Source organism: Pongo pygmaeus, chromosome 5, assembly GCF_028885625.2.
Source record: "Pongo pygmaeus isolate AG05252 chromosome 5, NHGRI_mPonPyg2-v2.0_pri, whole genome shotgun sequence".
NCBI classification, from domain to species: Eukaryota; Metazoa; Chordata; class Mammalia; order Primates; family Hominidae; genus Pongo; species Pongo pygmaeus.
This window is the reverse complement of record NC_072378.2, coordinates 146,971,925-146,996,816: the sequence shown is the minus strand read 5'-3', so window position 1 is coordinate 146,996,816 and position 24,892 is coordinate 146,971,925. Positions and strand designations below refer to the sequence as shown.

Here is a 24,892-nt window from a genome sequence, read left to right as displayed (position 1 = left end):
TCACTAAATCATCATCCTGTTAAACAGAATTGGATAGAAATATTCTCAGGTGGTACCACAAACAGCCTAGAGTATATATTCAATTTTTAAAGGTGTTATGCTATGGAAAATTAGATTCTACTCCAAGCTATTAAAATTATTCTGAGTCACCAGCACAGGAGTACTATGGTACTTTACAGCACAAAATTTCTATAAGAGAAAAGTTTTTGGAGATTATCTAAAAGCTTATAATCAATAAAATAAAGAAATCCACGGGTATTGTTCTTTAACCCCAGATGACAAATGAAACAGTATGTTGAATTAAAATTGAAGCAAGAGTCCACCAACATTATTATAAGACTTTATCTAAAACACTTGCTTTATTCCTTTAAAGTTTTGTAGGCTCCCCAGTCAAAATTTAACAGCAGGACTAATGATATACTAAAGACTCAAAATCAAAGTTTATATAAAGGGAGGGAAATGGCAGCTATAAATTTAATGTGGTTCAAAAAATTCAGCAAAATAATTATACCATGAAAATATACCATTATATGTTATCTTGGAGTGAACAGAATCACAATTTATTTAAATTATAATATATAAACAATCCTCTAGGGAATATTTAGCAGTGGAAAGATCTAAAGATAACGGATTTGATTTGGAAAATGCTGATGGACTTGTGGAACAATACTAGGTGGTGTTCAAGTGATTTTTCAGAGGCAGCAGATTGAATAACTAATACATAAAAAGTATCAGCAACACTTTATATGTAACTCTAAACTCTATCATCCATACTCCTAGTTCCTTCTCCTCCTTCCACATATACACATTAGCTGATGAATTAGAAATAAGAAGAATCATGCTGTTATATGCTCATCTTTCAAAACAGAAATCTATGTAGAAGAAATGGGTAGTTGATATGATTTTATATGTATATAAAGCCTGTTCTTTAAATTGCAGTTATCTATTCCTAAACAATGACTACAGTGAGCAACAACAAATTCAACCATGCAAATGTAGATGGACATTTTTACTGAGCTGATAATTCCAGCTATTTATCTTAAAGAAGTTAACTGATATATGCAAAATCTAAAAAGAACAAAATCATTGATGTCATTAAATGTAATAAAATGTAAGATAATTCAAACCAGTTATTTTTATAAAGCATCATGTTCCAAATGGGAATTCTCCTTTTCAGTATAGTGTAGCAAACACAGTGACCAGTGTAAAATGAATTGTCAACTATAATATATTGCCATAATATGTAAACTTTATCTAAAAAGCTAAAGTCGGCCTTGACCAACATTCCCAATTCCAGTCTTCTACAATTGCCATCAGGAATTTGGTATGTATCTTTCCAAATGGCTTACAAAGCCTTAAAATTCTTATACATTTTTATATAAATGTTATTATACTGCTGCACAGTATCTCCTAGTATGGATATGTAATTGTCCACTTTATTTCTCCCCTATACATGAGCATTTAGTTCTTTCCAAGTTTTAATTTTGCATGAGGTATATACGAGCAATGCTGCAGTGAACAGACTTCTCTATCCTCCTTCTCGTACACACAGACATTTATGTAGTGTTGACAGTAAGGGCAAATACAAATAAAAAATAAGAGGCTTAATTCTCTCTGGTGAAAATAAGAAAAGAGATTCTCTCAGCTGCCCATCCCAACCCTCACTCACCCTTTTCTGAGAATATCTACATTAGAAACCTTTCAAGTTCTTTGTCTCTTTGAAATGCATGCACATCTTTTTAAAAAGTAAATTACCCTTTATTTTGAGCCTGTGTGTGTCTCTGCACATGGGATGGGTTTCCTGAATACAGCACACTGATGGGTCTTGACTCTTTATCCAATTTGCCAGTCTGTGTCTTTTAAATGGAGCATTTAGCCCATTTACATTTAAGGTTAATATTGTTATGTGTGAATTTGATCCTGTCATTATGATGTTAGCTGGTTATTTTGCTCATTAGTTGATGCAGTTTCTTCCTAGCCTCAATGGTCTTTACAATTTGGCATGTTTTTGCAGTGGCTCATACCGGTTGTTCCTTTCCATGTTTAGTGCTTCCTTCAGGAGCTCTTTTAGGGCAGGCCTGGTGGTGACAAAATCTCTCAGCATTTGCTTGTCTGTAAAGTATTTTATTTCTGCTTCACTTACGAAACTTAGTTTGGCTGGATATGAAATTCTGGGTTGAAAATTCTTTTCTTTAAGAATGTTGAATATTGGCCCCCACTCTCTTCTGGCTTGTAGAGTTTCTGCCAAGAGATCAACTGTTAGTCTGATGGGCTTCCCTTTGTGGGTAACCCGACCTTTCTCTCTGGCTGCCCTTATTTTTTCCTTCATTTCAACTTTGGTGAATCTGACAATTATGTGTCTTGGAGTTGCTCTTCTTGAAGAGTATCTTTGTGGCATTCTCTGTATTTCCTGAATTTGAATGTTGGCCTGCCTTGCTAGATTCAGGAAGTTCTCCTGGATAATATCCTGCAGAGTGTTTTCCAACTTGGTTCCAATCTCCCTGTCACTTTCAGGAACACCAATCAGACGTAGATTTGGTCTTTTCACATAGTCGCATATTTCTTGGAGGCTTTGTTCATTTCTTTTTATTCTTTTTTCTCTAAACTTCTCGCTTCATTTCATTCATTTGATCTTCCATCACTGATACCCTTTATTCCAGTTGATCGAATCGAGAACAAGTTTGTTTTTTTTTATATCCCTAATGCTAAATGATGAGTTAATGGGTGCACACACCAACAAGGCACATGTATACATATTTAACAAACCTGCACATTGTGCACATGTGCCCTAAAACTTAAAGTATAATAATAATACAATAAAGTTAAAAAAAACAAACTAAATTACCCTCTTTCTAGCTTTCTCTGGGGCCGGGGAGTACCATCTCTTTGAAATGTAGGAAGACAGTGGCCCTATCTCCCAGTTTCTGTAGGAGGGTAGGAGCCTAACTTTGCTGGGCATCTGGCACCAAGTTGCAAATCTACCACCTGGCATAAAGATATAAGAAGTTGAGTTTTCCTTTAGATAAAGCCAACTGGCTAACACAGATCATCATCTCAATTACCAAGTGAATTTAAAATGAACTCTGCATAGAAAATGACTGTTATTTGATTAAGTACTAGATTAGCTTGACAACATGTATGTAATGTATTGAATCTGTGGGTCATAAAAAGAATAAGATTTCCATCTTTGCAGTGTCTTACAGTGTTCCCTGTAGTACGTATCACATTCTGCTTTAGTACTTATTCAATAATAAAACCACTTCCTTTCTATTCTGTCTTTGTGAAGAAGTTTTATGTATTGGAAAGGGATTTTGTTTTTAATTCTATTTCCCCACAGTAACAGTTCCTCTTCTTGGCAAGACGTGTTCTAAGAGTGTAAACTGAATAGCAATTTTGCAGGGAATCTTGGCAGTAATTATTAAAATAAATTTAGTCTAATGGTAGATTGTGAATACCTATTTTTCTATGTATGTTCACAAATATCAGAGATATAATCAACCTTATACATTCTTTGTGAATCTAATAACACCTTACTTTATTGAGTTTTTAAAACATTTCCTAAGACTTGCCTCTTCCATAAAATACCTGTTTTAAATCTTTTGTTTCTTTTCTTAGTTTTCTTAATACCTCTTATTAGCCCTTACAAAATTAAATAGGTTACAAATATTTTGTCTGTTGCTTGTTATAATTTTGTTTATATCATCTTGCTATACCAGATATTTTGATGTAATCAAATGTATCTATCTTTTCCTCCTTGCTTTTAGCATTTGAGAATTTAGGATTTTCTTAGCCCAATATCAATTTTTTTCCCATGTATGCTAATTTTTTTGTAGCTGTATTTCCTGTTTTTACATTTAGGCTATTTTCTATATTGTATCATTTTGGGAAGCAGTGAGATAGAAAGGTGACTTTTTATTCCAAATAGCTAGCCAGCTTTAGCAACAATATTTGTAGATTAGTCCAGCCTATCAGAACCCTTTAGCTTCCGTTTTCTTCGGTGGATGGAAACAAATTTATACTGTTTGTCCATGGTTTAAAATATTCAGGCTTTTTTTTTTTTTTTTAAGATGGAGTCTTGCACTGTCACCCAGGCTGGAGTGCAGTGGCGCGATCTCGGCTCACTGCAAGCTCCAGATATTCAGGCTTTTTAATAACAATGATTTACAAATGGGAATGAAAGTGCTATAATTTAAGAGTGTTCATGTTTTGAATACTATGATAGATTTCAAACTGAATAACACTGTAACTACTGGTATTTACTCTAGGAGGTTTTCCAAAATGAACATCAGATTTTTTGTAAAAGCAGATTTCTGAGTCTCATCCCTACAAAACTAACTCAGTAAGTCTGAAGTAAGGCTCAGGATTTTTCATTAAGCAAATTGGGTGCTTTTATGTACATATTTCAGGAAATCAAACAACATTTTGAAAAGTCACAGCTTATGGTAACAATCACTTTTAGAAACATTATTGAGTTACATACATATGCATATATATGTACTTTAGAAATATACATATTATACATACATATTTTATGTATGTATATATAGTATGTATGCATACACACATAAAAATGCATATACATGTATACACACATATCTATCACATATATGTGCATATACATATTACACATGTATATGCACACATCACACATATATGTACATATTTATACATATAAATTTATATATGTATATATACACATTTATACATACATACTTATATTTATGTATACATATATGTACATATGTATAAGTATACATATACGTATACATATGTATATATGCATATAAAATATATATGTAACCCAATTTATATGTACATATACAAATTATATAGATATAATTAGAACATTGGTAAATTTATGATGCCTGAGACACATGCGAAAAAAATCCTTTTAATTAATGAGGCATTCTGTACTTCTTGCCAGCGTCTCATCCAGTGTGTGTTTTTATGTGTATCTGTGTGTGTATATACACATATACACACATGTATATGCAACTGATTTTTCAAAGTAAATAAGTCAGAGTATTCTCTTCTTTCTTTTGGCTATTTATGCAGCTCACCCTAAATTCAAATTTTATGTTTAAGTTACAAAAACAAATTGTGGCAAGACTTTAAAAGTAATGTGAAATAGTTACTCAGTTTTATTTCTAAGCTGTAGGAAATGGTAAATATAATGAACTATCTCACATGAAAAAGAATCTAAGTGTTTACAAAAAGCAATTTATTTAAGGTATTACCAATGCTTAAAATTACCCTGAGAAGTTAATAACAATCGTAAAGATGGGCAATGAAAGTGTAATATTCCTGATTTTGAATGTACTGTTAAGGGAATTTAAACGCAATGGATTTCTTGTGAAAATGAAAATTAATATATAAAAAAGAAAATTCCAAGCAGATTGCAATCTTTTCAGAAACTACTTAGGATAAGCTTTATATTTCTAACATTTGAGGTTAAGCACCATTTCATACTTAATACCATTGGACTTTGAAATATAAAAAAGGTTGAAAAGTTGTACCTAGAGTAGAAAAAAACTAAGGAGTATGAAACATATTTTAGAAAGAAACAGTTAATTCAATATTTTAAAAAATAAACAGATGTTATAGTCATTAAATGATATATATTACTTAAGTCAGGGTCTTTTACTTTTTCACTTCAGAAAATCTGGTACTATGTAGATATGTAGAATACATATCCAAAGAAGTCAAAAGGGTTTTTTTCTTACTTAAATACACAATATATAAACATATATGTGATTTCTAGGCAAAACTTAGGTTTAATGAAAAGAGAGCTACATTTTATGGTCCCTGACAACAATTATTTATTCCCAGAACATAGCTGTCAAAGCAAATGCACTTCTTGCTGTGTTTTTCAGTGTTTTGTTTTTGTTTTTGATTTTTGTAGAGACAAGGTCTCTCTATGTTGCTAGGGCTGGTCTGGAACTCCTGGGCTCAAGAGATTCTCCTGCCTTGACCTACCAAAGTGTTGGGATTAGATCTTGCCAAGCCTCGGCTTTGGTTTTGTTTTTGTTCTCAATAAATTAATGAATCTTTCCTGTCCAAGTTCACTTAATGTATAAAACAAATTTGGTCAAGGTCTCATTTTGCATTAGCTCTGGATTGTGTCACAAAACCCTTAAAATTTTCTTTGAAAGAAGTAAGTTTGGACCTTTCTTAAATCAGTAAGTTGGACATGATATAAGTAAGTCCCTTAAAAATAAAAGGCAAAAGTGAACAAAGTTTTCTAAGGCAGAAAAGTACATCCCATATTACCTTTCTATTATAGAATTATACTAATTCAAAAGTAAGACTTCAGTCAAAATATTTATTATTTTCATTAATTGGCTTAAATGGTAATGCAGATATTGTGAGTTCTGCCTTAAGTTTCTTAGATATTATACTTTAAATGTCCCAACCCTTATATAAAACCACACACGACCTAGTGTCTTTCACAATACTATAGAAGCTCAGATTTAATTGTATATGCTTTGAAATACATTCTCTCCTTTACCATTGCTATCACAGACTTGAGAAAGAATTGAAACCATCGTATCACTTAGGCCCTCAGTTACGAACATAAACACACAGGAAGAAGAGAAGAGAGAAAGGACTAGGGAGAGAGAAGAAGAAATGCTCATTTATATAGTTTCCAAGGGGTAGTAACCATATCCAGAAGGAAACATCCATAATACAGATGTGCTGTGAGTACTTTTTCAGTCATTAAGAAGGTCATTTTAATGTATTTAAGAAGAGTTACCACATGCCACACCAGCTATGAATGGTTAAGTTATATGTAAGGAAAATAATTTTACACGAAGTTTCAAAAGGTTTGTTTGTTAGTTTTGCTTTGTTTTGTTTTAAGAAAGAGGTTCTCACTCTGTTGCTCAGGCTGGAGTGCCATGGTGCAATCATAGCTCACTGTGACCTCAAACTCCTGGTCTCAAGTGATCTTCCTGCCTCACCTTCTTAAAGTGCTGGGATTATAGGCATGAGCCACCACACCTGGCCTTTCCAAAGTTTTGAATAGAAAATCGCTAAAGAGAAACCTCAAGCCTTTGTGGCTAATAGAATCTAAAAACCCCCCTAAAAAGTGAGGATGCAATAAGATGGCAAAAATATAGACTCAAAATGACCGTAAGACTGGAGGTAACATTTTATTACCACCCCAGCACTTACACTAAAAGCTACAGCTTGGAAGGCTTACCAAATCCTGAGGAACTGTCATATAAAAAGATGTTTAAAAGGATGTAAACATTATCTTTCATATGATGGCAACAATGACAAAAGCCTAATTGTCATCTGTTAAGTTACAGAGCCACTAGCAGGGATACTTCTCCCAAAGTTCCATTTTCAAATAAGTGCAGGTGCCCAGTGGTGCTGCCTTTTGAAGTGCCACCTGCGGGAAGACTCACAGCTAACATGACATCTGTAATCCATTCTCAGGAACTTCTTCAGAGCTGAGGCAACACAAGAGAAGCAGAAGCCATATCAGCAACACTGGGATTTGCTCTCTGCTCTCATGGTCTCTTGATCTAGCTTAATTTTGTCCACATCGTTTTCTTCATTAGGAAAGCTTTGGTGGTTTGCAAGAATCTTCTCCACTAGGAACCGGGCAGCTTCCTCTATGTTTATGTTATCCTGTAATGCAGAAATGACGAACAGGATTAATTTTTAGGATTAATTCTTAGAATAAGGCATTAAGAGTATGAATGCGACCAGGAAAATTTGTTACAGGTGGCATTGCAAGTGCACAGCTACTTTCCTCTAATACTAAATTGTATGCCCACTTAGAGTTGAATGTTAAAGGATAATGTGGTGATGGAAAGAATTCCCTTATTTTTATGAAGGACACTTTTCTGATGTTCCTATCTTAAACGTTTGCCACTGAGGTTCAATGAGCTATCTCGATGGTTGAAAATGAATCTTTGTTCTGGGCTGCAATTCATATAATGAAGCCATTCCAAATAAAAAAATTCCTGCCCTTGAATATCTAATTCAAGCAGTCAGGATACACTGTGAAAAAAATTGAAAGGGCTCAAACAACATTAAAATATGATAAATGTATCATGTCTTTTCTCCATCTCTAAGTACCAATTATTCCTTTTAGTTGTCATGTATAAATTAGCCTGAAACAATGTTGTCAGTGCAGTGTCCATTAAGGACACCCTAAGGAATTATTAGCTGTCACAGCATTTGTGCGACTGAATTATAAGTTATTAAATACACAGTAGGTAACACATTGCAAAAACTGTGCTTATTTTTAAATATATTTAACTGTTCGTTTTTAAATAATTTCGGATTTACAAAAACATGGCAAAAAAAGTAAACATTCCTACCATTCACACATATTTCTCAAAGTTAACATCTTAGATAACCAGAATACAACTATCAAAATCAGGAAATTACATAAGAGTGTTGTATCAGTGTTAGTCTAACAAGCTTACTCAAATTGCATCAATGATCTCAATGCCCTATTTCAGACCCAGGATCATAAGCTGTATTTCACTGTTGTCGCCCTGGTCTCTTTTACTCTCGAACAGTTCCTCAGTCTCCTTGCTTTTCATGACCTTACCACTCTCAGAGAGCACTGGCCAGTGAATATACCTCCAACTGTGATGTTTGATGTTTCCTTATCATTAAATTCAACGTATGTATTTTTGGCAGAAATAAAACACAAGTGATGTACCCTGCACAGTTTATCAGGAAGCACACTGCTTAAAGTTGTTTTTGCCAGGTTTCTCCACAGAAAAGTTATTATTTTTCCCTTTGTACTTAGTACAAATACGTAAATATCCTGTTTCTCACCGCACTTTTCCCCACTAATGTTAGCATCAATTAATTTCTCCCTACACCAATCATCACTGTGGTGTTTAATGGTGACTTTTTAATTTCTGCCATTCCTTCTACATTTATTAGCTGGAATTCTACTGTTAGAAAGAGGTTCCACACATGTATACATATGTAACTAACCTGCACGTTGTGCACATGTACCCTAAAGCTTAAAAGTACAATTAAAAAAATAAAAATAAAAAAAAGAAAGAGGTTCCTTTCTCCCCCATTTATTTATTCATTTGTTCATTTCTATCATGGATTATTAGTTTACTCTGTAAGTTGAACCCATTACAGTAATTATTTAGTTTGTTGCTCAAATTGTCTTACATGTTTGGAGCTTGTATGGCAGGATCCTATATCTTTGTCACATGTCCCCATCATTTTGTGAGCATTTCCTTAGTTTCTTGCACAACAAAATATCTCAGGCACATCTTTACTTGACTTGTCCCACCCGTCCTAAAATCAGGCATTTCTCCAGGGATTCCCATTCTTTTTACTGGAGAATGATATTTAAAAACCGAATTTTGAGCACGAGGTAAGTTAATTGGTTCTGTGGTGTCATTCCTTTTAAGCCCTCTCAGCAGGTATGGCTAGTAAATAAATGTATGTATACACACATGCATCTATATCAACTTCTTTATCTGTTTACACATATGTGTGTGTACATACATACATCTATACACACTCACATATATATGCATATACTCTTACACACACACACACATGAAACCTGAAGCTCATATTAATGTCTAATCCAATCCAATGCTACAAGGTTCATTGTAGCCTTTTTCCTTATTTGTAAAGCCTTTCTCAGACAACAAGAAACCTAAAACAGCTGTGCTATTTACATGCATCTTTCATAGCACTGAAACAAGCTTTTTATTTATTTTTTACCTCCACTCCCAAGATAAGTGTTAACTTTAATTCAAGTATTGATCTTTTGAACGTCCAAGTGACGTTCAGTCCAAGCTATCCCCATTATATCAAATAATTATAAAATTCTCTAACTGTATTTGGAAGCAGTTGGTTAAAATTCCAATGTTAGTGTAATTAGTCACATGTTAATGTAATTCCCATGTTAATATTATTAAAGTTTCATATTAGAAATCCATTATCACCATAAAGGTGAAATGATGAAATTTATTTGCAAAAGTTATCTTTTGCCAATGTTCCTAGTGAAATTCAGATGACTGTAATTCAAGCAAAAGTCAGATCTGAAGTTAGCTGCAGGCCAGCTCAGAAGTGTACCTTAGTGACATTTAGGCAGTACTTTAAGCCTTAACTCTAAGATTTTTAACCTAAATTTTTTATTACTGTTATTCTCTTGGAACACGCCTGGTTTACTGCTAAGGAAATTCTACAGAAGCTGCTTTTATTATATTTGTAGGGAAGCACAGAGCAAACTTGAAACTTTTACTCTTAACCAGTGTTTCACCTTTCACCTCTGCGTGTAATCCTATCCATACATAAAATGAAACCGATGACTTACACAGTCACAAGCTGCTAGTCACATGACATCTTACATCTGGGGGCAAATCTGGATTTATTATATGAAAGATTAAATAGAGCCTAAAGGGGAATTTTGTCTATCATTTATAAAACTCCTCCACCAAAATGCACACTTGCATAAGCAGTTATACTTACTGCCTTTTTTTTTTTTTGTCTTTTTACAGCAAAGCTGGCAAGTAGAGCAAATCACCCAATAGGCACACAGAGCAGACAGAGGGCATGAGTGTCCAGAAGAATACGCCTGTAATCCTAGTACTTTGGGAGGCTGAGGCAGGCAGATCGCTCCAGCTCAGGAGTTTGAGTCCAGCCTAGGCAACATGGCAAAACTCTGTCTCTACTAAAAATACAAAAAGTAACTGGGCATGGTGGCACATGCCTGTGGTCCTAGCTTCTTGGGAGACTGAGGTGACTTCTCTATAAGAAGGCTTTCTTTCTGTGATTTTCTCCTTCATGTCACGTTAAGTGCTCACATAGCACTCCTGGGCTTCATCTTTCTTCTATCACTATGTTTTATTTATGAAAGGCAATTTTAAGATGCTATATTTATTCAAACAATTAGCCTCTAGCTTAGGAGTGTACATTTCTGCCTGCAGTAGACAGTCTTTTTGTCCCCAATGACTCCATCATTGCGCAATATTTTTGGAGCAGTCTCTCTTTTGTGCAGTCTCTCATTGCTTTGCTTTTATCCCACAGATGATCATTGGCATCAAGCAGTTTTTCACTCTAAGGGTAAGTTTTTAGTAGAGCTAACCCTAATCTGATAGTAAATATCCAGAATGAGGTGGGTGATTTGGAGGAACAATGATACATACATACATATATATAAAAACACATGTAAACACACACACAAAATCCACAGAACATAAACTAAAAGCTAGAATTGTGTTAAGATTTCAACAAATTTATGGTATAATGTTTATCTGTCATCACAGAATTTTTCAAACATTTCGTCATTCTTACATAAATCTGATTGTCACTAACCCCCTTATGTGAAACTTCCAATGCACGTAACATGCCCCCAAACATTTTATATATGTATAATTTTCACCTTTTTTCTATATCTAGACTGTTAAGATTTTTTTTTTTTTTTTTTGAGATGGGGTCTCACTTTGTCACCCAGGCTGGAGTGCAGTGGCGTGATCTTGGCTCACTAGTTCTGCAACCTCTGCCTCCCAGACTCAAGTGAGCCTCCCGCCTCAGCCTCCCGAGAAGCTAGGACCACAGGCATGCACCACCATGCTCAGCTACTTTGTGTATTTTTGGTAGAGACAGGGTTTCACCATGTTGCCCAGGCTGGTGTCGAACTCCCGGTTCAAGTGATCTGCCTGATCGGCCCGCCTCGGCCTCCCAGAGTGCTAGGATTACAGGCACGAGCCACTGTGCCCAGTCACTAGACTAAGATTTTTGAAAGCCAACTTAGTGTTTTACTTTTTCCTTCAGAAAATATTTTATTCAGCTTTATATAATAGACAAAAGAAAAAATTTTCACTCTACTATTTATGAAGCCACAAATGTTGATACTTCCCAGCTGTTTCAAATCTTTCGTATACAGTTAACCTAAAACTCTTCAAACATCATCTGAATAAGTCTCCTCTTTGATCTTTTCACATGGTCCTGCATGTGACACACATCTTCACCAGAGGCATCTTCCTATTCACTCAGCCTTTTGTAAAAACCAAAAATTCTTGTGCTTGACAATACCCCCATCCACTCTAGTTGCATGAGAAGTACCTCAGTTAAAAACTCAGACTCACAGAAAATGTCATTTGCTTTTTGCTCTAAATAACTCTTTTTGTTTTGATGGAAAATCTGCCCTTGTATTAGCCATTAGCCAATTTGGAAAGCAGTCCTGTTGTGGACTGAAAGAAGCTATAACACATCCATGCTACACTTCTCATTTTCCAGACTTACAAACACCACTCACATAAATACATCTAAATACTTTACAGTTACAGCCCAGATTTATGAGCTAGAAAGCAAAAGATGCATAAGCAAAGCAGATCTCACCTTTGCAGAGGTTTCAAACCATCCGGCAAAGCCATGTTCTTTGCAGAATTGGTCCATCTGGGAAGGACTCTGGCTACTGTCCTTGTTCTGGTCACATTTGTTAGCCAAGAGGACAGCAGGGATAGGGCTGCCATTTGGAAGATGAACTTTACTATCCAGATCACTTTTCCATTTTAAGACTGCCTCAAATGTAGAACTTCTTGATATATCAAAGACTACAAAAGCACCAACAGCTTCCTTGTAGTATACTCGGGTCATGTTGCCAAATCGCTCCTGCCCTAGACATAAATATAAGAAAAAATTAAAAACTTGTAATTCAGACAGAGTCTACATTTAGGTATAACCCCTTTTACCCCAAGAGCAATACTATGAACAAATATCTTCCATTCCACAGCAACATAACCTGGTATGATTAAGGCTATCCATACAGACCATGACCCATAGAGCAGATGTGTCTGATAATTTGGTTTAAGTACATAATGAATTAGTTTTATGTTCTGTACAACATATTCTCCATAAAAACCAATATGACAATATTTAAACCTACAAGGTCTGTCATTTATTCTGACTCCTCTCCCCTTAGTCTAAAAGAAGAGAGGCACTAAAGGAAAACACAAAGCTGGAAGTAGAGGAAGAAGAGACAGGAATAGAAGAAATGAAGCCTGCAGGAAGGAGATAAGTGCAGTGGGTAACATGCTAGTCAAATAGATTAGGGCTGGACATGAGATAAAGTAGTTCATGTTCTCAACTCATCTCTCCTTCATATCTCTAGCCCATACCCACTTCTGACTCAATATGCAAGATTTCACCCCTGTAAGTAGTAGACGCATGAAAATCTATTTCAGAACAAAAAGCACAACTGGTTGTGTTGTTACAAGAAGAATCAATTCCAGGGTTCTTCAAATATCATTGTACTTTTAAAATAATTTAACTTATGTCAAACACTTTGGGAAAAATCTGCTTTGTACATTATATAGGACTTTGCAAAGCATTCTCTTACTATCTGCTATTGTACTAATCTTTGGCATACGAAAGACCCTTCTTTTCATCTGACAGATGTAACAACAGGAAAATGGATGCTTGGCCAGGATTATAGTGGCATTGACTAAAGAAGACAGGACTAGAATCCAGGTCTTCTGACTCCCACACACCTATAGAAGTGGGCTGCTAGCCTTTCTCAACTATCTTGCAGTTGCCTTGACTTAGTTACTGACTACAGTGTTAAGGAAAAATGATTGGCAATCAATGCACATCTAAGATGTATCACTCTGTTCCACAATAAAGACACTTTCCTCTTGAAACACATGAGCAACAGGCTTTATCTACATTTTATTGACACATTTTCTCTGCACAGATGCAAAGATACCCCAAAATATAAAATTCTTCCTTCTCCAAACTCTACAATGCAATATAATTTTATATATTGTTTTAGGGAATAATGGAAGAAGAATAAAACAATGGTCAAACGTGAATGGATAAATTTAAGGTTTGTTTTGTGATGACTCTTCATATGGTTTAACTGAAGCTGTACTGTAATAGTCCAAAGGTCTAAATTTTACTGTAACAAATGGTCACATATGAAACCCTACTATTATGTTCATATTTTATTGTAATGTAAATCTAACCATTATATAGTTCATTGGCTCATAATGCTGACATTTATAAAAACTTAGATGATATGCCAACTGTTCAAAATCGCTATTCTGCAGAAAAACTATATGCATTGAAATGATTCAGACTCCAATTTCAAATGCAGTGCACACATTACCGACCACTTCCATTTTTATATATTTTAATTATTGAGTATGAAAAGACTAAGCAACAAGATATGATAGTCTTAAATTAAGAAATTGAAAAAGTAAGATTTCAAGATAATTACATGGTAATAAAGTATTCCTTTGGACTATATCTTTAATTTAGAAAAGAGAGTGGGGTGCCAAATGAGTAAAAGAACAGTCAGAAACCTAGAAGTTAACAAAGAGCTATTAAACTTTAGTGACTGTTGTTTTTTGTTTTTTTTTTTTTTTTGTGAATCATCTGTAAATTTCAAGTATTTCCTTTTACTAGTCTTATTTAAATATTCACTCATATAACCTTTCTGGTAAGCACAAGAAAATCAGAAATGTTTATGACAAGTAATTTAGAAGAAGATCCTGTGGCTTAAAAATATTAATTAATTTTCTTTAGTTCCCAAGATTAAGATTCAAAATTCGGTGGCAGTCCTGACATCAGAGTGTACTTTTTAAACAACCACACTATATGGCAAATTAAAAGTGTCAATTACATGGTTAAGTAAGTGAAAACAAAAGGCAATGGCTAGGAGCAAAAATGCAAACTGTTTATCTGACTTGTACTGGGCTTGTACCCAGAATATATAAAAATCTCAAGACTCCCAAAGAAGATAAAAAAATTAATAATGTAAGCAAAAGATTGGAACAGACAGTTTACCAAAAAATGTATGTGATGAAAAAATAAGCACAAGAAAAGATGTTCAACATCATTACTCACTGGGGAAATGTAAATATAAATCACAACATGACACTTCACACCCACAAGAATAGCTAAAATTAAGAAGTCTGAATATACCAAGTGTTGACCAGGATGTGGACAACTGGAACTCTCAAAGTCACGTTCATTATGTTCACAGATGCCAAATCAAATGTCAATCAACAGATTAATGGATAAACTATCATCTAGTTATACAACGAAATACAGCTGAACAATAGAAAGGAAAGGAACAAAACCATGGATACAAGCAACAACATGGATGTATTTCAAAATCATTATGCTTTATAAAAGAAGCCAGATCAGAGTGCAGGTGGGTAATGTTACATGAGTTCATTCATATCAAATTGAAAAAAGTGCAAACTATGCCAATACAGTAAGAGAAAGCAGATAAATGGTTGCCTTGGGAAAGGAAGGGTATATATATTCCAAAGGGGCAAGAGAAAAACTTTTGCGATGATGAAAATATTTGAAATATTGACTATAGTGATGTAAAAACTTCTCAAATTGTACTGCTTATTGTATGTTAATTATACCTCCATAAAAGTATACAAAATAATACCTACATTCGAGGGTCACTGAGAGGGTTAAACTTAGTCCCTGCCTAAGGCTTCCAGGGCACTTTGATGAACTACAGCCAAAGGCCTAATCCAGCTAAAAAAGGTTTTACTGGAATTCAGTCACCCTTATTTGTTTACATATTGTCTATGTCTGTTTTTGACCTACAATGGCAGAGTTGAGCAGTAGCCACAGAGATGAAATGGCCTACAAAACCTAAAATACTTGTCAGGCCCTTTATAGAAAACGTAGCTGACTTCTGTTTTATGAGGCTAAGAATATTCTATATCTTGAAGTGGAGATGGTATACAAAAATTCATAAATGTATCCACTTAGGGTCTATGCATGTTAAGTTATACTTCAAGTTCAAAACAGTGTAAAATGCCAGGTAAGCCCTGCATAAACATCAGCTATTATTAAGTGCTCCACAAGTTTATTGCATGATGAAAGCCTGAGTATGCTTTTTAAAAATGGTACATTAAACATGTGAAAGCTTTAAACTATTAGCTCGTTATGTGCTATACCTTGTAATGGTAAAAATGGTTTGCAGAGAAAAACAAACTTGATAACAAGTCCAACTATACCAGGGATTCAAAATGCCAAGCACCCAAATTCAAGCAACCTCAGGGAAGAAACTTTTTTGGCTTAACTATGCCAACTGGTCTCAGGGATCTTTAGGGACCACTAAGTCCTCCTGGCTCTAACACTGATATTTTAGATTCCCGTATTATAACTTGAACGTTATACCGATTTTCTGTATATTCTACAATCACTGAATCCAGACAGCAATGGGAATAAAATGTAAATAACCCAGCATCAAAAGGCCAAGACCATGCATTTAGGGAAATAGTTTATTTTCTAAAATAATAGTAAAATATACTTTCTATTTTAATGAATTTGTAATATCTTTTTAAGAAATTCTTAACTAATTCATTAGTGCTTCAGAGATGGTAAAGCAAGTTAAAAAACAAAAATTTCCAAAACACATGAAGTTTAATTAGGGAGCGGGAAAAGATAAGATGAATTTAAAATAATAATTGTAACATAAAATTAAGGGTTGCTCTCCAAAAACCTAAGTAGGTGTAACCTATATTTAACTATGTTGCTTCAAAGATTTACAACACATAGATATGCTAAGTTCCTCCAGTTGTAAAACTCACTTAAATCATGTACAAAGTATCAGTTTTGCTCATCTACCACCTTTTGAAACCGAGATTAAATAAATCTGTAAAGTAAAAGAGTAACAAAACTGAATGAAAAAAAATAGGAAAACCACTACAGATGATGCTTAAGAAAAATATCTAGATAGAAGTGAGTGAAAATAATGGGGAAGAGGAGAATACACGGGCATCTGTTAATTAGAAAGACTGTTAGAGCCTTAAACTAAACCCTTGCCATCCATTTATTTTCATGTTGGTCTGTCTTTCTCAAGATCAGTAAAAGAACAGTGAAAAGACTAGATATTTGCAGCCTACTCAACTATTAAAAAGCACAAAAAAACTTTTGAAAATATAATTGAATAGCAGAATTCTAAAACAACTTTACCTTGTTCTTTTTTCTCACCCTCCAGAAGTCTCCCCAAATTTATATCTATGCACTTCTTTCACCATCCAAGAGAAGATCTCTACAAACCTAAGATAACTTAAACTTGTGGACGTAGCCCACTCTCCATTACTTAAGTGTTGATTTAGTGTGAAATCCTCATTATTTTAAGGAAATGCTATTCCTGGGCTATAAATCTGAGACCTTCAAATTTTCCTTCTTTGGAAGAGTACTTTAATCTCTCCATCTTTAGTAAGTGCCTAGGAATATGTATTAATTGTGCTTTGTTTTTCTATATTTTATGATGTTTTGACAACTTGGGGCACTGTGGGCCTGGGGTGGGACTGACCCTCCCATGGTTAGCTAATTTCTAGAGACAGAAAAGGAGACTTGGAGCACACCTTTGATATGCACACCGTATCAGTCAGCCCATCAATCCTAAACCCATACCCTCCCACCTGTCTCCTTGCACCAGGCTCCTGCAGTCTGGGACACTATCCCCTGTCCCAAATCACCCCAGGGCCTGATACTTGACAACCGGAGACCACTCCTATCGCCCAGAGTACACCAAAATTATTCAAACTAGCCAATCCTCAACTTGCTCAGCTTACCTACCCTACCTCACTGGTTCCTTCCTGCAAAAGCCACAGTGAAAGCTCCAGCCCACGCATTTTCCTTGCTCCTTCTTTCTCATGACCAACCCTGCTGCGTTTCCCTGTGGTCTCATGTGGTGTGGCATAATGTGCCCCCACTCTTGGGAACTGTAATAAACTATCTTTCCAATGGCGATCCATCTCCTGATCTGATGTCCCCATCATATCTGACTAAAAACAAAAACAAAATCCTGGGTATATCTATAACAGAATGAGACCAATGAAATTTTCATATCAAAAGCTTAAGAAAATTGGAAGGTCAAGACAACATAAACATGACTAATTTCATGATAAACAGAACATTTGAAAATTTCGAAAAGTATTTGTGCTGCTGTTTTGACATCAATAAGCCATAATTCTGCTATCCTTTTAAAAGCATATTGCTTTCATATCTGAGTCATGAAACCTGTCTCCATATAAGTTACTATACCTCTCTGTGTTTAGATTACAGGACCACTAAAACCTACAATTCATTCAACTCAAAAGGTAGAATGGCAAATGGCTGAGGGCAAAGGAAAGTTGTAGAACTTCCTATCAGTGCTCTACTATCTCTACTGCTAACCTGAGCACCTTTTAGCTTATGAGGGCTAATTGAGGCAGTGAAGAATGCTAACATATTCAAAACGGAAGGGCAACAGGACTACCATTATCAGGGGAATTTCCATGTGCAGTAATACAAATATGTTATTATGCTGACCAGCCGCCTGCCTGGACAATTGTGAATGGATAGCCCAGACTGTGGCACTCAAAGGTGTCTCAGGACTCAGGAACAGTGAAAGATTTACAGATGTAAATGGGCCAGTAGGCTTTGCTTATAATTCAGCACAGCAATTGAGCTTGAAGAAGGCTGAGGATGGCAAGATAGGACAAGAGCCAGATTACCTATATGTAACAAAGATTTTAAAAAGCCTTGTAAATGACTTGGTATGTAATCAGCCACCAATAAACACTGGAAACTTAACTGCAGGATCTGTGTTTAAGATGGAGACTACAAATAATTACATAGACTAATTCCTCAAAGCACGGCTTCTTTATAATTAGAAATATGTGTTTATGTGACTGAAAACTACCTTTAAAATCAGGAAAGTGTCAGAGGTAATATTCCAGATTCTTGCTCATGAAGGATGATAGCAGAGTTATGAAAAAAAAGACAAAGGGAGATTACTAGGTATACTAACTGACAAAGTATAAGATGGAGCAAGGCCATCAGGATCCACATTCTATTTTGGATGGGAATCAAAACAATGTAAAATAAGTTTAGGCATAAATTATATAGTTTATATCTTCCAAGCACGCATTTTATGCTTGGGTAAATATCACTTATATGAACTTCAGAGCAGACTGTTCCCACATTTGTCCTTTGGCCCAAAGGAGAGTTACTCATTCAGATTTTTATTAAAAAATGTTGATCCTAAAAAGCAAATCACTCAGTCAATACATGAAGGCTAAAGTATACTAGACCTAAATGGACAAACTTGTTTTTTTAAGATTTAACCTAGACCAGTCTTTCAATTTGCCTGAAAAATTCTATAGTGACTAATAAGCAATAAGCATATGATAGTAAACCAAATACTACTTTACCTATACTGAGCATTAAAAGGAAGATCAGAGACATCTCTTGCTATATCTTGAGTATGCATTTATTAAGATCTCTGTAAAGTGTTATCAAAGACGTCAAGATTTTAGTATATTTCAGTTGTTTTGAGCAGCAGTCCCAAAGTACGTGTGAGTTAAGAGATCGCAATTGTCTAACACAAAAACTGCACTAAACTGCATCTGTATTTTAAAGCCAGATTCCTTCAATGCCGTAAGAACAGATTTGTGTATCTGAGGATCACAATGGTTCTTAACTTGAAGAGTTCAGCTGAATCTGCTTGGCTACATGTGTAGAAAACATTCGATAATAATTCTAGCCTATCATACTTACCAAAGCTTTCAAGCATAGAGATTTGTCATAATTTCTTTACCACCTTGCCCTCTCACTAAAGAAACCAAAAAAAAAAAAAAAAAAACCTAACTAGTAAAAACACCACACCTTAACTTAGTTATGGCAAGTAGCTGGCTCTACCTACTATTTTGCAATCAAAGAATATTTCTATTATTTGAGAATTAAACATGATCCAACTTTGTTACTACATAAGGCAAGTATGCTTAGCCATGGGGGAAGTTTGTGGAGCAGCCTTCAGTTTGCCTTCATTACATCAACATTACTTAATTCAAATGGTATGAGCTGAGATTCACTAGTAGCTCACATATTCAAATCAAACAGTTAGTAATGTAGTTCTCCAAACTTCAGGCTAAGGATTTTTTGTTTTGCTTTTTTTGGTCTCTAAAACAGTTTTTTTTTGTTTTGTTCTTTTTTTTTGGTCTCTCACTAAGCTATTTTTCTCCCTCACTTTCCTTATAATAAATTCTATCTCTGAAAATCTTACTTATAATGTGAGCCTAATAATTTCTATAAATTTACCTCTAATTTTGTAAATTGCTGGTCTATACTTGCTGTATGGGACAACAATACCTGTTGAAACAATATCTAACATCCAGAAATCGCTTTTGGAGATCTTAAACTTCTGTTTTCCTTCCTGGTAAAACTCAAGCTTTGGATTTAGTGAAAAATACAAGGATATCCCGTCTAGGCAGATGTGTGTCAGAGTCTGATAAAAAACTAGATATGACCCCTCCCTGTCATTCGAGGTCTGTAATTAACAAAAAAAAGAAGAGGTGATACCAGAAAGAAAATTTATATCTTACTCCTGCTTTTACTTTCTCAAGTTTCTAACCATCAACACTTAAAAATCTAGTTACTCATACTAATTTACCAGCAGTAGGACCCAATCGTAATTTAATAACAAAATGCCATAACTTACATAAAGAGTAAGGCAAGGTCAATCACCCTTGTAAGCAAGGTTTTAAAACCATCTTTGTGAAAATCCTCAGCTATGCTGCAGATTCCTGGAGAATGACCGTCACATGGTAAGGCAACCTTTAGAATCCATGACTTTGTCAAGAAGCAGAAATACTGCTCATTAGGGTTCTGTGCAACGGCAGGAAGTGTTTCGAAAAAACCTCTGGCTTCAAAGATGACTTTTCAAACGAACTTTTGGTTTTTGGTAACAAAAAACAACAACAAAAAGCTGAGTCCCTGGCTGATTACTCCTTTTTTCTGAGGGACTGAGTTGCATACATTTATTCTCCTGTCTGAGGGACACAAATGTGCTCTTAAATGAATGAGTTATAGGTTACAATTATTTAATACTCTTTCTTATGTAACAAGCTATAAATGACAAGAGCACTACCTGGCAGACAGACAGTAGACCTGTGATCCCCCCCAACCACTCTGCTACCAGCCAGGTAGCTATACCCTCTACGGGCTTCAGTGTAGGGACTGTAGAATGAAGGGTGGCCTCAGGTGTCCTCTAACCCTAAACCAGCTCCCATTCTAATGCTGTACTGCAGACTGTGCTTCTTAACACCTGTAATGATTGAACAGAGTAATTTTCGTACTTTTTTTTTTTTTTTTTTTTCTGAAATAGGGTCTCACTCTGTTGACCAGGCTGGAGTACAGTGGTGAGAACACAGCTCACTGAAGCCTTGACCTCTCCTAGGCTCAAGTGATCCTCCTGCCTCAGGCTCCTGAGTAGCTGGGACTACAGGCACGCACGACCGCACCTGGCTAATTTTTTGTATGTACGTATGTATATACGTATGTATGTACTTTGTAGAGACAGGGTCTCACTAACAGCCCAGACTGGTCTCGAACTCCTGTGCTCATGCGATCCTCCAGTCTAGGCTTTCCAAAGTGCTGGGATTACAGGCGTGAGCCACTCGCGCTTGGCTTGGTACCATTTCTATGAACTTTCCTATAGTTAACATCATCTTAAAACGCCCACTCCCAACCACCACACCAGGCAAAGTTCAAGTGTTCATAAATCAGAGCAGAGGGAAATGTACCCCCTCAAACAGAACAAATGAAAGCAAATGGCAGAGAAACAGTGTATTGAGGAGTGGGGAGGGGGGAGCAGAGGGGGAGCGGGAGGGGCGAGGGCACCAGGGATGGGACTAGGTATTGGTTTAGCAAGAGAGGAAGGGGTGAGTGCAAAGTTTCAGAAAAGCTTTCCCAAATCTTCACGGAGTGTCTGTCCTGGGCTTCCGATGAGAGCAAAGTATTTGAGGAATGGAGTTTCCCTCACAAAGGCCAGTCTCAGAGCCCAGGCGGGTGGTGGAAAATGATCTGGAAAGGAACCTGGCTTTTGGTCTTGGTGGTGTCACTAACTAGGAGTGCAGCTTCGGGTAAGTCACCCAATCCCTCTGAACTTGAGGCTGAGAGGCGCCGGCCCGCTCCAAAGCAGCCTTCTCAACTAGTCCTGGTGTATGTATGATACACTTGCATTATTCAGAGTTCAAACTTCTGGAAAAGGCCCCCTGGCCTCCTCGCCCTCCCTTCAGGAGAGCGAGCTCTGGCGTGCAGGACCTGCTCCAACTCCTACTGCCCATCCCAGCCTCCGGGCCCCACCGAGTCCAGCCGACCGCGTCCATCGCATCTCGCCCTTGGACTGGGCCTCTCTCTTCTCCTAAAGGTACCCAGGCAGACGAGTTCAGGCAGAGAAGAAAAAGAAAAGAGGCAGAGAGGAGCCAGGCGGCCCGGCGGGGCTCTGGAGTGGGAATCTCGCGGCAGCGCTTACCCGCGATGTCCCACAGCTGCAGGCGCACCAGAGTCCTGCTGTCCCAGTTGAGGACCTTGAGGGCGAAGTCCACCCCGATGGTGGCCCGGTAGTGCTGGGAGAAGAGCTGGTGGACGTAGCGCTTGATGATGCTGGTCTTGCCCACGCCAAGCTCGCCGATCACCAGCACCTTGAAGAGGTGCTCGCGGGTCTCAGGCGCCGGGGCGGCGGCCGCCCCCAGGCCAGGGTCCCCGGCTCCCCCGCCCGCCATGAGCGCTGCGGCTGTCCGGCGCGCCTGGGCTCCGAGTCTGGCCCCCTGCCCGGCCTCGCGCTCTGCCGCCGCGCCTCCGGCGGCCGCGGAAACTCCCCCGAGGCAGGCCTGCCCTCCGCCGCGCCCGCTGACGCCGCCTGACCGGTCACAGGACCCGGAACTCGCCAGTGCTCGCGGCCCGGGCGGGGCCGGACGAAGGCAGGGCCGGACGAGACCAGGGCCTGGCGCCGGCCTGGGGAGGACCCTGCGCGAGGCTGCTCCCGCCCTGCGCCCCTCAAGCCCGGCCGGGCCCAACTGGTCTTCCTCTCCCGGGCGGCGCCTCTTGGCGGTCGCGGCGCGGAGGGAGGCCCAGACGCCCGCTGGTGGGCCCCCGGGGAGCCGGCCTGGAGCCTTTATGGGCCCCGGAGGTTCAATGGGGTCTGAAGAGGCGCCGACGTCGCCGAGGCCCCCCGGGGCCGGGGTCGGCCTGGGGTCTGGGCCCAGCCTGGAAGCCTCTGGCCTGGAAATCCACCTCCTGCCCTACTCTCCCGGCAGGGAGAGCCACACCTGCGGGCCTTGCCTTGGGTCGCCAGAGTCCTCTTTAGATGGGAAAGGAAGTGGCGCCGTGACTTTGAATTTAACAAAGGACGGATAACACTGGCCTGGTAGTTCTGTTTTTAACTTTTTGAGTGAACCTCCGTAGGGTTTTCCGTAATGGCTGTTCCAGTGCACATTCCCACCACCAGTGTGCAAGATTCCCTTTGCTCCGCACATCACCGACACTTATTATCGCTTATCTTTTTTATAACAGTCATCCTAGCAGGTGTGAGGAGATACCTAGTGGCTTTTCCCTGTTCATTAGTGATTTTGAGCGCCTTTTCTTATACCTGTTGGCCATTTGTACTTCGTCTGAAAAAAAAAGTCCATTCAGATCCTTTGCCCATTAGTTAACTGGGTGTTTTATTTTTTTATTTTGGCTGAGTTCTGTGAACTTAATGTATTTCAGATACTAACCCCTTATCAGATATATGGCTCACAAATGTTTTCTCCCAATCTATAGGCTGTTTTTTTCATTTTGTTGATTATTTCCTATGCGGCGCAGAAGCATTTTAGTTGGATGAAGTCCCATTTATCTAGGTTTGCTTTGGTTGCCTGGGCTTTTGGGGTGATATTGCAAAAATCGTTGCTAAAGCCAGTGACCCAGCCATCCCTCTTCTGGGTGTATACCCAAAGGAAATGAAATCAAGATCTCACAGAAATTGCTCTCAAGTTCATGCAGCATTATTCACAGTTGCGAAGATTTGAAAACAACCAAGGTGTCTGTTAACGATGAATGGATAAAGAAATTGTGATACATACATATGCATGCACGCGTGCATATACACGGACGCACACACACACACACACACACAATGGAATATCATTCAGCCTTTAGAAGGCGATCCTGACATTTGCAACAACATGGATAAACCTGGAAGACATTATGCTAAGCGAAATAAGCCAGACACAAAAAGAAAGATACTATGCAATATCACTTATATGTGGAATCTTAACACACACACACACACACACGGAATACATGGAAACAGTGGTGGTTACCAGGGGCAGGGAAGAAACGGAATGATGCAGGTCAAAGTGTACAAAGTTGCAGTTATATAGGATGAATAAGTCCTAAGGATCTAATGTAGCATGAGCGTTATAGTTAATAATATTGTATTGTAAACTAGAAATTTGCTAAGAGAGTAGACTATAAGTGCCGTTACCATTAAAAAAAAATTGCAGCCAGGTGTGGCGGCACCCACCTGTAGTCCCAGCTACCCAGGAGACTGAGGTGGGATGACTACCTGAGCCTGGGAGGTCCAGGCTTCAGTGAGCTGAATCGCACCACTGTATTCCACCTGGGCGACAGAGTGAGACCATCTCAAAAAAAAAAAAAAAAAAAAAAAAGAAAAAGAAAAAAAAGAAAAGAAAAAATTGTGTAACTATGTGAGATGATGGACATGTTAATTTGTTAATTTGCTTAACTCTAATAACTATTTCACTATGTATATCAAAACATCATGCCATATACCTTAGATATAGATATATATATATATATATACACACACACACAACAAAATAGTCTATTAAAAACCTTATCATGCTTTAGCATTTAAATTATGGAAGGAGTTTGAGAAAGAAGACCCAGGGACTCTGAAGCCATCTTACTTTACTTCCCTAACAATCCTTTTTCAGCCTTCATCTGGTAGTGTTTGGATTAGATGTAAATGCTCTAAGATAAATCATAGGAAATTGACTGGAAAGTAGTAGTCTTGTGGGTTTTTACTTTAAAGAAGAAACATGAGGGACAGCCCCTTGCTTTCTCTATCTATAAAGTT

General features: G+C 37.4%; 1 protein-coding gene across 1 annotated transcript; it reads right to left on the bottom strand.

Annotated features, from left to right (window-relative positions):
- Positions 1–6,302: 6,302 nt before the first annotated feature.
- RAB32 (RAB32, member RAS oncogene family) lies at positions 6,303–22,683 on the bottom strand. Its single transcript, XM_054492662.2, has 3 exons — positions 22,286–22,683; positions 12,346–12,623; positions 6,303–7,635 (listed from the first exon to the last, which is right to left on the bottom strand). The coding sequence occupies exons 1-3, from the start codon at positions 22,533–22,535 to the stop codon at positions 7,486–7,488; spliced, it is 678 nt and encodes a 225-aa protein (XP_054348637.1). The 5' UTR covers positions 22,536–22,683; the 3' UTR covers positions 6,303–7,485.
- Between the last annotated feature and the right edge of the window lie 2,209 nt (positions 22,684–24,892).

Coding starts and splice junctions, on each gene's coding strand:
- RAB32 (XM_054492662.2), bottom strand. CDS start 22,535: ATGGCGGGCGGGGGAGCCGGGGACCCTGGCCTGGGGGCGGCCGCCGCC. Junction 12,624..22,285: donor GCAGCTGTGGGACATCGCGG/GTAAGCGCTGCC, acceptor ATTTATGTCTAG/GGCAGGAGCGATTTGGCAAC. Junction 7,636..12,345: donor GGTTTGAAACCTCTGCAAAG/GTGAGATCTGCT, acceptor TCTGCATTACAG/GATAACATAAACATAGAGGA.